We start from the raw sequence: 15,341 nt of genomic DNA, 5'->3' as shown, positions 1-15,341 counted from the left end.
TTGAAATATATAGGTAAATGCGAGGGGAAAGATTTGAAATATTTTGAATGGCTATAAGATTAGAGGTTGGGAGGACTGTTTCAAAGACAGTTACCTTTAATTCTAAGTTTGAAAATTATACTCATATTAATTGGATAAAATTTAAAATAAAATTTAAAAGAGAAGGTATTTTTTAAAAAAGGTCTTTATATCACCAGGTAAATAACTCTATGCTAACTGGTAACATCCTGAAAATATTAGCTTCCTTCACTGGCAATCCAAAATGACTGACTTGCTTTTCTAATTTATCTTCTAAATCTTAAATTAAAACATACCTTCCGAACATCAGAACTTTTGGGTTCTGTTGTCCAAGTGATGACCCGAGACACTGCCAGGCGAGTTTCACTGGAATTTATAAAATCTCCTGGATCCATCTGTTTGGCCAGAGTTTCTATGTATTTAAGGATAGCAACCTTCACCTGCAGAGGGATGCACAATGAGAGAGGACAATCAGCTGGTCATTGAGGGGCAATGAGAACACTTCAGAAATAATTAGGTGACTTTTTTTTTTTTTTGGCTGCGCTGTGTGGCATGTGGGATCTTAGTTCCTCCACGGGGGGATCAAACCCATGCCCCCTGCAGTGAAAGCACGGAGTCTTAACCACTCGACGGCCAGGGAAGTCCCTAGGCGATTATTTTTTTGACAAATACAAAATGAATAAGCATCAACAACAAAAGAGAAGTTATACAATCACCTACCTACCAGAGGTACAAGTATATGAAAATGTGGATTTTTTTCACACACAGCAGAACTTATAAGTTTCATTCCCCGTGTTTGAACAACTGCTAAAGACTCTCTTGATAAGATTAGACACTTCTCCTTGAGTCTGCCTTCAGAGATTACAGCTGACTCTTGTCTAGATTTCCCTAGGAACCAGTCTTTATAAAATGAAGTACAATTTGCCTCTTGGGGAAATCAAAGAATTTTGGAAATAAGGTATTATAAACCAACTGGGTAATCAAGGTGGGCAATACAGGTTTTTGGCAAACAAACAGTAAGACTCACACAATGAGATCAGGTTCCTTAATATGTCCATCAACTGCTAGAACTACGTCTCAAAATAAATGTGACAAAAAAGTTTTACACAAGTACCACTGGAGAAGAGACAATACTTATCTGTATAAAAGAACTATCATATATGAGTTTAAAGAGTCTTATTATTCTCCCAGGAATTCCTGATGCGTGGGTGGCATGGTGGGTAGGTGTGTGGTAGGATGCAGGCTTCAAAGTAAGCAGGAGGTGGGGCAAAGCATCCATGTTTCTCTCTTAGATGCAGCCTTCTTTATCCTTAGAGTAAGCCATTGTTAAATAATCTCCCCTTTCTCAGGTATGTTGGGGTAGAAAAAAAGTTTGAGAACCACTGTTTTTAAAGTCACATCTAACATTCTAGGATTTCTAAGTAATGGTTCTCTAAGACTTTACCAGTGCCCTTTAGAAATGGCACCTGGCACAGTGCACAGTCCTTGTATACAGCAGATTCTAATCACATATTAAATGCTGATTTGCTGACTTAGAAAAAGGAAGGTTTAAATATATGATTAAAATAGTGACTTTGAAAAAATATTGTCAAAGATTAAGGTAATCAGGTTTTCTATACTCCTTCCCTTATTATTGATCTTAAGATATCATTTCTCTCACTCAATCCAAATAAGGTCTCTGGGAAGTACTAAGCCAAGTTAACATATAGAAAGTAATATGTTAAAGTTTCGACTCTTGTACATTTTCCCCCTTCTGCTTCCAGTTTAAAAAAAAAAAGACAGAATGCATCACCTTACATTCTTCATTTCATAATAAATGAATTTTAAGAAGTAACTATAACTTTAAGAAATGTACTGAAAAAAACAAGAATTAACCTATCAGCCATCATGAGTAAATTGTACAGGGGAGAGGGAAAGAGATTTATGGTTACTTTTGTAGTAGTAGGCCCAACTAAATTATGGCAGCACATAACATTCTGGATTCTTGAAGCCACGTCACCTTCTATCAGTGTGACTGGCTGAAAGGTGACTATAGTAAATCAAAGAATGAACATCAATGTATTTTGTTTTTTTGAATATATTTATTTGCACTATGTGAGATTCAGATAGTTCTGTGTCTTGACAATTTATAGAGAGGCATGTAAAGTTTTTAAAGGGTTTCACAGAATAGGTGTGTTTACTATACCAAAGGCAAAATAACCATGATACACATATAATCATTTGAAAATTTACATTTTGGTAGAATATTTCACAAGGTTCTATACATGGTCTGTACTCTGAATAACATAAACATGCATTCTTCTTCAGAGAGGAAAAACAATCTAGTCGCTAAGGTGCATATAATTCTAAACCTGTTTGTGAAACTCAGAAAAAAAAGTCAACAAAATTCTATTAATTTAAAAAAATATTACTCAAATAAAATCACTCTGTATGCAATTTCCCCCTATTTTATTGCTTCCTTTCTGACATTTACCCACATGATACTCTGTGAGAGACGTAAAATTTTATCTGAAAGATCCAGCACTTCTTCAATAAAGAATTTTTATGCATCTCATACTGAAGTTATTTGTGTTTTTCTACAACCTATTAAGTTTTTAATTCTTAATCCTGTCACCCATCTTAAAGTTACTTTTATTTTCAGCATAAGGTGTAGCTCTAATAGAACGTCTCCTTGCTGTCCTAAAACATCAATTTATGAGTTGAAGAGTGATCTTCCTCTACAGTTTTACGTGTCTGTGCATATGTGTGTATATATAAAAGCCAAGTACATACTATGTTCGTATTATATATTATGGTTTATATATAATACACATATATTATACATAGACTGTTTCTCTAAAAGCCCTATATACAAAAGCCATGTATACATATATGCGTACAGGTATACATGGCTTTTAGAGAAACAGTCTAGGTATATGTATTATATATATGTATATGTATATAGGGCTTTTAGAGAAACAGTCTGTGATTCTAGTCTCCAGTATGACTTTTTTTTTAATAAATTTATTTATTTTATTTATTTTATTTTCGGATGCGTTGGGTCTTCATTTCTGCACACGGGCTTTCTCTAGTTGTGTCGAGTGGGGGCTACTCTTCCTTGTGGTGCGTGGGCTTCTCATTGCAGTGGTTTCTCTTGTTGTGGAGCATGGGCTCTAGGAGCACGGGCTTCAGTAGTTGTGGCTTGTGGGCTCAGTAGTTGTGGCTCGCAGGCTCTAGAGCACAGGCTCAGTAGTTGTGGTGCATGGGCTTAGTTGCTCCGCGGCATGTAGGATCTTCCTGGACCAGGGCTCGAACCCGTGTCCCTTCCATTGGCAGGCGGATTCTTAACCACTGCGCCACCAGGGAAGCCCCATTAGTATGATGTTTTAATTATATGTTTTCCACTGTCTTTCTCTTCAGGCCTTCAGCAACTTTATTCTCTCCTTCAACTCACCTATCACCCTTATTTCTTAAGCTAATGGTTTAGACCTCCATTTCTACTGGGCCATGAAACATATGTTTTCAACAGCACTTGAATACCTACCACCAGTACCTAAATCATAACTCTTATCACAGTTTACAGTTTATCATGTATTATAAACAATAATGATAGAAAATTGTACGTTTTATATTCCTATGAATGCCTAGCACAATGGCTTGGACAAAAAAATAAGTTTAAACAGTATTTATCAATAATATCAAGTAAATTATTCTCCTTCTGCAGGTCACTTTTTAAAATCAAAACAGATGGATCCTTTTTCACAAAGCAGCTCTGAGAAAATAACATTATGTTGAGTATAAGTCAACCCTGGTAAGAAACATAATTGTGATTTTAAGGTAAAATCATATTCAGAAACTTAAAGGAAAATCAATCCAAGGCAATGATGCTTATAGAAACATACTTCGTGCAGAATAGAGCAGAAAATACAAGGCTTATAAATGCTCATATGCTTGTTATTTCCCTGACTTTAACCTCTTTTTAATTTAAGAAAATTCACTAAGAAACATCTTTAGTAAAGAATTCAGGGCAGATCTTTTATATTATCTTTTATGTTAAATAATTCTTTTTAATCAAAAATTGGAATCTACCTAGTTTTCACATAAATGAACTAGAAAATGTGTGCTAATAACAATGGAGGAAGTTAATCCTGAATCTAAATTTTATGCACACATTAGAAAATCACATTGCAAAAAGAAAAAGAAGTTACTGTTTCAGTTAAGAACTGGAGAATAGCACTGACATCAAACTTAAAAAGTTCTGTTTACTGAAATACATAGGCAAAACTGACATTTTGCCCAGAATAACTCTTCAAACTCCGAACTTAAAAAAAAAAAAAAAGGATTGGGAAATCACAAACATAAAATTAGATAAGATTTTATAGAGCGAGTTTGCATAACAGCTTAGGGTTAGACGGCCATACTTGTGTTGCCTTCTAAGTATGTATCCCCAGTAAGCTTCTCCAAAAGATAATCTGGTATCGAATAACATTTGAAATCAAATCCATGCATGCTTTATAGGCTTATAAAGGTTAGTAGTTGAATATATAGATGCATACAAACATTATCTGAAACACTGCAGTTTGTAAAGAGAGTTAAGAAAAGAAATAATGCAGATTAAAACAAAACCAAAAAAAACCTTGGAACTCCAAAAAGAGTGAAGCTGGTCCCGAAGTGCTGGCTTGACTGTCTGAAAGTTTATAAAAACAAAATCCACTGATTGAACAGCTTCTTGTGTGACAGAAATACAAATATTACCACAACTTTATGAATAAAATACTTCAGTTCCTTAAAATGTCATCAAAAGACCTCAAATTTTTACCTTCAAGCTTGGTGTCTGGGTCTGATCAACTGTAAATCTCATTAGAATATTGAACTGAAGATCATTTGGAAAAGATTCTCTGAAATAAGGAAAGAACAAAGCAAAATAAAATAAAAATTAAGTCAGCAAGTAAGCATTTAGCAAACTTAACAGAAGATTATGTTTAATACCAAACAAAACACAATGTCATTCAGAAAGCATGCATGAAGTAGCACCTGTATGTGGTATACAGTCTATGTGGTAAAGTATACGATAAAAGCTACTCCCAGAAGAATCTGAACGCCTGAATTTATACCCTGTAAGTATAAATTTAACCCCTTGTAGGGGGTTAAAAAGCAACACTATAGCAAAGAATGATCTCTTGCCTCATTTATAGATTTAATCAGAAAAATGTATTCAGTAAAAAGTTCAACACTATCAGAGATGTTTCCATACCTAGTATCTGAATTCTAGACTCACCTCAACTTAGTAAATGGATATTTGAAATAAGTCACTTCAACAATCTACACAAGAAAGAAATATATCATTGGTTCAAAATCTTCTGAAAAAAGAATGCATAATAAAACATTCTTTTTAAACTTAGAAAATATTTTTATCTTTACACTAGACTGAATAAAATCTTCAACTCTACTTTGCAGTTACATCTTAATTAAAATAAAACACTACCTTGAATTACTCAACCAATGTTAATAAAATTTTTTAATAGATTAAATGCAGTGTTTGAACTAAGGATCAATGTTGCATTAAATATACCATGTAAATGGGCAACATTAATAATTTTCAAATGGAACTCATGCAATCTACATAGTTTGAAAAGACTCAGAAATCTGAACTTTTAACACAGAAATGAAATATTCTTGATTACTACCGGGTAAACTTGAAATACATGAAGAAAATCTTACCTTGTAACATCGAGGGCTTTCTGAACTTTTGCTTGAACAGACCCAAGCAAATCAGCACCCATTTTTTTTAGTAGTTGGGTCAGCAGTACAAACAACCAATCTTGAAGATCATCTTTATGGACTTGTATGAAGTCCACTAAAGTCTCCAAAAACATGCTGAACACCTACAGTGGATAAAGGGAGGAGGGAGGAGAAAAAGGAGGAAATATTGACCTCTATGATCAGTTCAAAACTAAAATAGAAAGGAATACAGGAATCAGAGGCACAGCGATTGGCAGCCAAGCGGAAAAACAATCTCTCTTGCTTTTCATTGGACTCTGTGATACAAGAGTACATCTGAACTGTTATCCAACTTCTGCTGAAGTTCGACAATTAGCTATTCCATGCAGCATCACTTGGTAAAGAAACTTTGGCTATAATGGCTGGCGCACCTAAGGTTGTCAGTGATGCCACGGCTTAAACTGAAATCTATTTTATCTGAAATTTAGGGCAAGGAACTACCTATGGTCTTATCAGCCCCCAGCTCTTTGGAAGAACGGCAGTGAGTTAATCAGAGGTTGACTATGCCGACAGCTACCTTAACATATAAGATGATTTTGATATAACATGCTAGTTGGAGACTTCTTAGTTCTCAAAATGTCAGTGGTCACAAAATTTTTTGGTATAAGACGTATTATTTATTAAAACTGCCCCAAAAGTAATTTTAAATGACCTGGGATAACTATAACTGTACCTAAAATAAATAAAATCAGGATACAAATCTACATCTACATTTTAATGATTTCTAAAAAGTCCTAGATGGCATGCTATTAGTCTCCATTTCTATTGATGGGTTTTATACTGTTTCCAATATTAATCTACAAGTTTGAAACTTTTTGGAAGATTCAGGAAAAATTTAAGGGAAGGGAAGCTAAAATTCATAATTGCTTTATCTCATTAAAAATACTTATGGGGGGGCTTCCCTGGTGGCGCAGTGGTTGAGAGTCCACCTGCCAATGCAGGGGACACAGGTTCGTGCCCCGGTCCGGGAGGATTCCACATGCCGTGGAGCGGCTGGGCCCGTGAGCCATGGCCGCTGAGCCTGCGCGTCCGGAGCCTGTGCTCTGCAACGGGAGAGGCCACAACAGTGAGAGGCCCGCGTACCGCAAAAAAAAAAAAACAACTTATGGGGACTTCCCTGGTGGTCCAGTGGTTAAGACTCCATGCTTCTACTGCAGGGGGCAGGGGTTCGATCCCTGGTCGGGGAACTAAGTAAGATCCCACATGCCGCGTGGCACAGTCAAAAAATTAAATAAAACAAAACAAAACTTAGGAAAAGTGACATACGGTAAGGTTATATCTCCTCAATAAATTCAATATCATACAGGAAAATTTATTTCTAGGTAAAGAGGGAAAAGCTCTTAAGACAATGTCAGCCATGTTGTATTATATGAGATAATTTATAATCACAATGGATTATAAAAACTATGGTTTCAAAAGTTAAGCCCAAAGTAACTACGCTAATTTGAAAATTAGAGTTTTGTTCTCAATATATATTTTATTTCTTGAATTTCCTTTATATAGTTATACATGAACTCCTTTTTTTTCTTATGTTAGAAATGAAGGATTTTTATCTATCAGAATTATAACTAAGCTTTTCAACATTTGAATCTGAGTTAGAAAAAGTACACTTGAGCTACTTGCTCAAGATACTATCTGTAAAAGCAGAAACTATGACTACTTTGAATTTTCTGTTACCTCTGACCCCCAGGCAGTAAGTACCTGCTTCAACACTGTTCTTATTCACAATGCACATCCATTAACTCCGGTCCTAACCCCACCCACAACTCATGGCCCACAGCTTCACTGAAACTCTCTGGCTCCCTCCTCAGGGCTTGAACGCTGCGGAGGAACTTCACTAGACCTGCTCTGTGACAAGTGCATGTGTCTAATCTAGTACTCACTCTTATTGGTACCTGGCAAATCTGTCAAGTGATGTCCTGGAGTCAGTCAGTACCTGCCTAGAAAGTCAAATGTTCAATATTCAGGAATTTTGTGAGCTGGTTGGTGGCTTGAAATCAGTCATGTGGGAATATTTACACCTTAGAATTTATAACGAACATTACAAATCAGGGCTTCCTGCCCCCTCTCAAACGTGTTTACCAGTACAACACTCTAATTCTTTGGTTCACTTTCACTCTTATTGTTTCAACTCTTGCCTATTTTCCTGAAGAGTCCAACTTTAAGCTTTCTCTATGCCAAAATCCACTTTGAAAATCACAGACATTAGAATGCCGAGTCAACCCTCCCATTTTATCTGGTTCTCAGGAAACTGAGAACTAGAAAATTAAGTGACTTTCCAAGGTTTCCACAGCTAATCAATGGCTAAGTCACTTGGTGTTTAGTTGTGTTCCATCCGCTCTGTTACTAGACAACTTACCTCATCTACTTTACTGTCATTCATAATAAAATTCTCCACTGATTTTTCCCTCACTTTGATTTCCTCTATAGCTATCCTTCTCATAATCGTTTCTCCAAGGAAGAGCCAATTTTATTCCTCTGTTAAGACTAATCTCGCTTTCTATATTCTTGTTCTTTAAAGTATGGTCTCCTCTATCTTTATTCTTTTATTCTCAACCTAAATTCTTTGTTTACAGATGCAGAAGACACTGTCTCAAGAATTTCTCCTTCAATTTCCATCCTATTGCACCCATCAATTATCTTCTAATCGTGAAATGTAATAGCTTTTTCATTAGCTTAGTATGCTTAGCCATTCTGTAGCTTGACACTGTTTTTCCTCTTATTATCTCCCTTCCTTCTTTCATTCTTTTTACCAGGCATTTTCCTTTTGCATCCTGAATAAGGAGAGATGTAAGAGCCAGTCTTCATCCTGATTCTCTTTTCACCGAAAGTATGACTTCCTTGACAGGGCCTCTCTGTCCTAGCCTACTAGGCCCCACAATAACCTCTAGAATAACTCTCACTTTTGGCCTTCCTCAAATCTGTTGATCACAACATCATTGTAGGCACCAATTCTTTCTGACCTCAAGTCTGGATTTCTGCAACAGGCCAGAAAGTAAATATCCTAGGCTTTGCAGGTCATATAGTGTATGTCACAACTACTCAGCTCTGTCATCGTAGCACAGCCATAGACAGTATGCAAACAAGTGAGCACAGCTGTGTTCCAATAAAACTTTATTTACAAAACAGACGGCAGGCCAACTCATACTTCTTTCTCATCATCAGATTGTGACATCACTCTTTTGATAGAAACAAAATCCTTTCATGTCCCTTCACTGTCTATAGAATAATGTCTTCAAGGCTTAGACGAAGCTCTAACTCTCCAGGCTCAGGCTGGACCATATGGCAACATAAATTCTTTGTCCCTGAACACATCTCACACACACTCCGCATTTTCTACCACACTCCCTAATCCCCCTATTTACACAAAGTACATGACTTCCTACAAAGCTTACCACTCAAGACCCAGCCAATATTTCACTTTTTCTGAATTTATATCATCTTCCCATCTGGAATATATAACATTTGAGAAAAAAGACTATATATTTTTTAGTCTTGTATCACCAATTAGAATGAAGCCTAAAGTTATCAGAGGCTGAGGACCAAATTAAAAAGTTGTTCAATGAATGTGCAGGAAAAGTTCCTTAAAGAGTAAGAATTTTCTCCTAAGTAAATAAACCTTACCCTGCAATTGGTAGCCAACCCTTTTTCTCAATGCAAGGGAAGATATGTAAGACCTTCCTTTCATGGCAGCCAAGATTTTCTTTTTCTTTCCTATAGTCTTTCTGACATCTCCCACTTCTCTGGACTCAGGCTAGTCATGCCGGGGAGGCCCTTTCTTCTCATCCTGACATAATCCAAAGTTTATGTTCCTGTCAAGATCTGAATTGTTATTTTCTTAAAAAAGACTTCTCTGAGTCTCTAATCAAAAGTAGAAATTTCTTTTGATTAGATAAAATGTGAGTATAACTGAATAAAAATGTAGACATGTTATTTACGGTACTCTATATATAGAATTATACTATCATTTTTCAAAATACTTATATCTTATCAATGGTACTTACTAAATGATAAATATATGCATATATATATATCCATCCAAAATATACATTGGAAATTTTGCATAAAATTTCTTACTTGACTGCCCTATCACAGAGTTCACTGTCAGATGTTGATATTCTCCCATTTCCTTATCTATGATTAAAGGAGAAAGAGGAAAGTGGACATATTAATATAGCACTAGGGCTAAAAATTTGATTTCAGAAGAGAAAGCTGAGAATCACTGCTCCTTAAACAGCCTTGTTTGCTTTTGTGGAATGCCATTAATAGACTATTAGAAAGCGCATATGTCGAGGTTGGAATTCAATTAAAAAAATTAATTGTGAAGCTTGGGAATTATTTTTTTAATAATTCAATGAAACCAACCTTCAATGGAATCAATTTATAACTGTAGTTTATTGGAAAATTATAATATTTGAGCTATTACAATTGAGGCAGCCTTTTCTTAACCTCTTATATCTTAGGTGTGCCAGTCATCAAATATAGAACGGAAGAACATAATCAAATTAGATTAATTAGTAGATTAAAAAGCACATCTCCAAACAGAATGACAGTTTGCATAACTGCAAATAGCATTTCGTGGATTGCAAAGGTTCCAACACTGCATGAACTCTTCGGGAGAGAAAACAGAGAAAAAGGGTTAATTTCACAGTCATGCAGTAAAGTTAGGTTTCCAACAAATATTGAACCAACTTACTCTCTATTGAGAGTTCCAACACAGGGGACAGCATGCAAAAGGAAAAAAAGAAAAAAAAGAAAAACACACAAATTAGTCGCCATCAATGCCAAGTTCCTGTATGGAAGAAAAACACTTAGAAAATAAAAGTGACAAATGTTTTTCAAAGTTTTACGATAAACTCAAAATAGTTTTTAAAACAAGAGTTAAATGAATAGTATGGGAGAAGAGTATGTTATTTTCCTATATTTCTCTCTCACCTTCTTGCCAAGGAAATTTAAAAACAAAAAACAAACAAAAACTCCCTTTTTTTCCAGACCCTACTATCCTTGAGGCTCCACTTCTGGAAAAAATCTAAGACTAACAGACACCTGCCAAAATTTCTGTACAGTGCAAACATTTGCTTCTAAAGCACAGTATCTAGAATTTTTCTTTTATCTTTTTTTTTCCTCTTCAGAAGCAATGCATTCACAAGTTAAGTTATTTCTGTGAAGGCTTGGAATAATCACTATTGTTTGGAGGTAAAAAGTAACTATACCACAACTTTTAATTTTCCTTAGGTAAGGTGCATGTTTTGGTCTCCTGATCCTAAGACTGCAGACACTCTTCAGGAGACCAGATATATCCTTCTAAGCAGGGCACTCAACTGTGTTGCATTTTAGTAGCCACTGATTGAATTCCTACCCTAGCTGTTCAAGACTTCAAGAGGTAGGACTACACAGACCATAAAATGTGAAATCAAACCATGCACTTTAGTGAAGGTGGCTCTTCTCAAGTAGGTCCTTCAGAGTCAAATGTCAGAATCACAGGGGATAGCTTTTGGCATCTGACACTCCTTACATTTGAAGGAAAAATTGGGTCTAGAGCAATCAAAATAAAAATCTGACCTGAATTCCTTAATTTTTCAAAGTTATTTATTTTTTAAAAACTTATATAGTGCTTGGTGTGTTGTAAGGGCTTTACATATATTAACTCATTTAATCATCATCGCAATCTTATTAACTCTATTTTACAGATTAAGAAACCAAGGCACACACTGCTAATAAGTGATGGAGGCAGAATTTGAACCCAAGCAATCTAGCTCTACTACCCATAGTTGTTATCACTGTGTTGTACTGTCTCTCTTAGAAAAATATTTAGAGGCTTTACAGAGTCATACACTGTGAGTGTATGAGTAGTATCTGAAAGTTTAAAAAGTTTATTTATCAAGTTACGGACATCAAATAATTTCAGCTTGTAAACTATTTACCAACCACATTACTCCTGTCCCAGGAAAAAACCCAGCATCTATTTCAACTGTATTCAGAAGTTGAAATAGAAGCTCTTTTCTAGCCCTTCCTTTCTGGGATGTGTATTGGAGCTCACCTGATATTTCAGCTGGACTCAGATGCTTACTCTAACACATATAAGAGAAACATTCTGGGGGTTGGAGGTGATCCTAGATGAAAGGAGATGGGGCTGCTGCTCACACCCTGGTTCTCTAAGTAACCTGTTGGGGACAGCAGGTGGTCTCAATCATGTTGGGGAGAAGTAAGGACAGCTTTCAGTTAACATGGAAGCCAGCTACTATTCAGAAGCTGTTAACACAGCTTTAAGTTGACTTCAACTTAAAAGGGCATGGGAAAACCCACCCAACCAACCTCATAGTATGAGGTGTCTCCTCAACACTACAGCCCATTCTGGGGGCAAGGCTTCAGACGATTTCTGCCCTGTGAGTTTCAGGATAGTTAAGGTTACAGATAAGTGATTCCAATTCAGAGTGGAGAGCTAACCCACACTTGAGGAAGAAAAGAGAAGTCTCTTTGATGGCCTATTTCGAGGCTATGAGGAAAAGCACGTGGCACATTTGGGGAAATGAACGTAGTTTCCAGGCTGGGTTGAGAGTGAGAAGGGAATGACAAGCAAAAATGATAGGCTTTGTTTGAATATTTTCTTGAGGGTCATGAGTAGTCACTGAAGGGTTTTAAGTTAGTAGAGAAGATTTACCTTTTAGAAAGGTTATTCAAAGATGCAGTGTGGAAGAGAATTTAGGGATAGGAGGTGGGGAGGAGGTGCAGCTGGCCAAAGATGATTGTGCCCTGAATTAGCACTGAGAATGGAAATGTTTAGAAGGTTGAATCAATTACGACTGAGTAAATTTCTAGAATAATGCCCAAATTCTTCACTTGAGCAATGAGAGGATAGTGGTTTCATCTAATAAGATAAAGCAATGCAGGAGGAGAAGTAGTTTTGAGGTTTAAGATGAGCAAAAGGCATGTAACTAAGTAAGTGCAGGAAAACAATGTGGGCTGGAAGCACCATATGAGAGTCATTAGGATAAAGTGGGTGACTTAAGCTTCAGATAAGGTACAGAGTGAAAAAGGAGGGCCTAAGGCAATGCTCTAAGCAACACCAAACGTAAGTAAAACAAGCAGAGAGATAAGTGTCTGAAAAGAGAGGGTGTCTACTGTGAGGAAGACTGGATCAGGCACAACAGAAAACACCCCTCTTCCACCTCTCCCACATCCCTGTCCTTAAAGTGTCAGAAAAGATATGCTGGATAAACTCACAACAAGGTTGAAAAATAAAAAGGGATAGCAAACTGAAATTTATGAAAAATTCCTGGAAGACCAAGCAGATGAGACCATGTTAGCAAAAAACAGAGTACATGTTTATGTGGCTACCAACAGTTTCAAGGTAAGACCTCCTGCCATTTCCATAGAAGAAAAGGTGGAAAGAATGGGCTTATGTGCAGTTAACTTTGCTAGTTTGGAGATAGGAAATGGAGTTTCTGCTGGATGGCTTCTATTTTCTTGGTAAGCTAAGAGGCCAGGACATATGCTTGGGGCATGAGATGGGTGGAGAGGTGAACAGGGCTGGAGTTCTGAGGAAAGACTATCTGACACAGTCTCTGTGGAGGACAGAAGAAAAAAACTAGAGGAAAAGGCAAGGCAGCACTGGGCTTTTAGACAAAAACCACAGATCAGAAATGGAGAATGGCACAATATACAGGAATAACAGGGCTGATTTAACCCAGCAGGGGCCAGTACATTGTTTCCCTTCAACAGGCTTAACCTTCAACCAGTGGCATGAGCATGAGCAGAGGTTCTTGAACATATTCTGTTTTAGTGTCAATGACCAGAGTTGACTGTATAGAACAGGCATAGGGAAACTATGGTCTCAGAGCTAAGAATGGTTTTACATTTTAAAATGGTTTTTTAAAAAAAATCAAAAGAAAAGGCTATTTCGTGACACATGAAAATTTTATGAAAATAAAAATTTCAATGTTCATAAGTAAAGTTTTATGGCAACCCAGCCATGGTCATTTGTTTAGATATTGTCTATAGGTACCTCTGTGCTATAATGGCAGAGTTCAGTAGTTGTGACAGAGATCATTATGGTCCACAAAGCTACAAATATTTACTACCTGGCCCTTTATAGGGAAAAACAAACAAACAAAAAAGGCCGACTCTTGATAGAGAACAAAATTTTACTTGGAAAGAAAAGAAAGCATCAACAACAGCTGCTTGATCCTAATGACTGGACTGTTAGTACTTTATAAAATTAAAAAGGGGGGGATATCTGCTATTTTAATAATATAAGGATATGATGCAAAAGCTCAAATCAAACCCTGATATTTTTAACTCAGCACAGTATGGTGATATATCCAGTTTATTCTTAATGAATTACATTACTGGCAGAGTCTCTGATGGACAATCACCAAACAAAAGCTGAACAAAAACGAATTAAATAAAATCTTCCATTTACATGTGTATTCACTGAACTAACCAAAAAAAAAAACAAAAACAAACAAACAAAGCTGATGGATCAATAAGAATTGTATGTTGTTATAAAATCCCACAGAAAAAAAAAGTCTTCTTCCCGAAAACTCTCGGAAGGATTGTGGCTGGTTCTCTACATCTACTAAGGGAGGCCAAACATCTGTGCTTTCACCAACATCAAACCTGGTTTTCCTACTTGATCTTCAAGAGACTTTTTTTTTTAATTTTAACATTCACTTTATTTAAAAATTTTTTTCTTCAAGAGACTTTTTAAAAAAGTGTTTCTCTTTATTACTGTGCAAATCCTAGGATCCAACTAAATTGCATTATTGTCCTAACAAAAAATAAAAAACTGTGACTTCAAGAAATAATCTAGCCTTACACTCTCATACCTTCTAGTAGAGATGAACTTTATTACTTTTAAAGATGTTTTAAAACTCTATTTTTAAAAGTTGTAGAGATTATTAATTAAAACATCATTTAATAAAATAGGTCCACCCAGATCATAATTGTCTTGTCCTTTGGCTCATACTGCTAACAAAAAATGTCAACAGCTAATTTGTTCAGGATTTACAGAAATTTTTCCATTAAAGCAATTCTTGCAGCTGTAATTAGTGGTAGCAATATCAGTATAAAATGGTACGGTTATCTACATGCTCAGTTTGAAAGTTGTAAACTTAGTGTACTTTAATCTTTGTCTTTAATGGGACCTTGCATTCTTGGATAAAGTAAATATACCTTCTGATAAAAGGATAATCTTTAGAAGTTAAAGTACAAGCAATTTATAATTCTTAACTGGATTTCAGTTTATGTATAGAGTAGGATTTTAGTATCTTTAAGTAGTGTCACAAGTAACGAAAATATTGAAAATAGAAAAAAAATGAGGGGGAAATGACATGTGCAACAATAAAGTGAAGACAATTAAAAAAAACAATAAAGTGAAATTTGTTAATATCTTTCTTATGATTTCCCTTCCACATCTCTCTCTCACTTAGGTTAGAAACTCTCATGTAGACACCTGGTGTCCTAAAGGAAGATACTGAATAAAGTTTCACCATTGTCAAACACACTGCTGAAAACAGAATAAATGAGTCCATTTTACAACAAAATTTTACATTTTAAAGCAA

At 35.8% G+C, this 15,341-nt stretch overlaps 1 protein-coding gene across 19 annotated transcripts in view; it reads right to left on the bottom strand.

The window, feature by feature from the left end:
• The window catches only part of CLASP2 (cytoplasmic linker associated protein 2), a gene marked incomplete at both ends in the record, with an annotated part of 179,389 nt that overhangs the window by 28,310 nt on the left and 135,738 nt on the right, over nt 1–15,341 (bottom strand). For 16 of the 19 annotated variants that reach the window (XM_079712234.1, XM_079712222.1, XM_079712232.1 and 13 more), the window contains 3 exons: nt 315–458; nt 4,817–4,895; nt 5,719–5,882. In XM_079712234.1, coding sequence (XP_079568360.1) covers nt 315–458; nt 4,817–4,895; nt 5,719–5,882 — 387 coding nt within the window. Of the gene's footprint in view, nt 1–314; nt 459–4,633; nt 4,685–4,816; nt 4,896–5,718; nt 5,883–15,341 lie in introns of all 19 variants that reach the window. The other 3 variants (XM_079712231.1, XM_079712220.1, XM_079712236.1) reach the window with 1 other exon arrangement.

This window comes from Hyperoodon ampullatus (genome assembly GCF_949752795.1).
Source record: "Hyperoodon ampullatus genome assembly, chromosome: 10".
In the NCBI taxonomy this organism is placed as follows: Eukaryota; Metazoa; Chordata; class Mammalia; order Artiodactyla; family Ziphiidae; genus Hyperoodon; species Hyperoodon ampullatus.
This window is presented reverse-complemented; position numbering and strand designations above follow the sequence as displayed.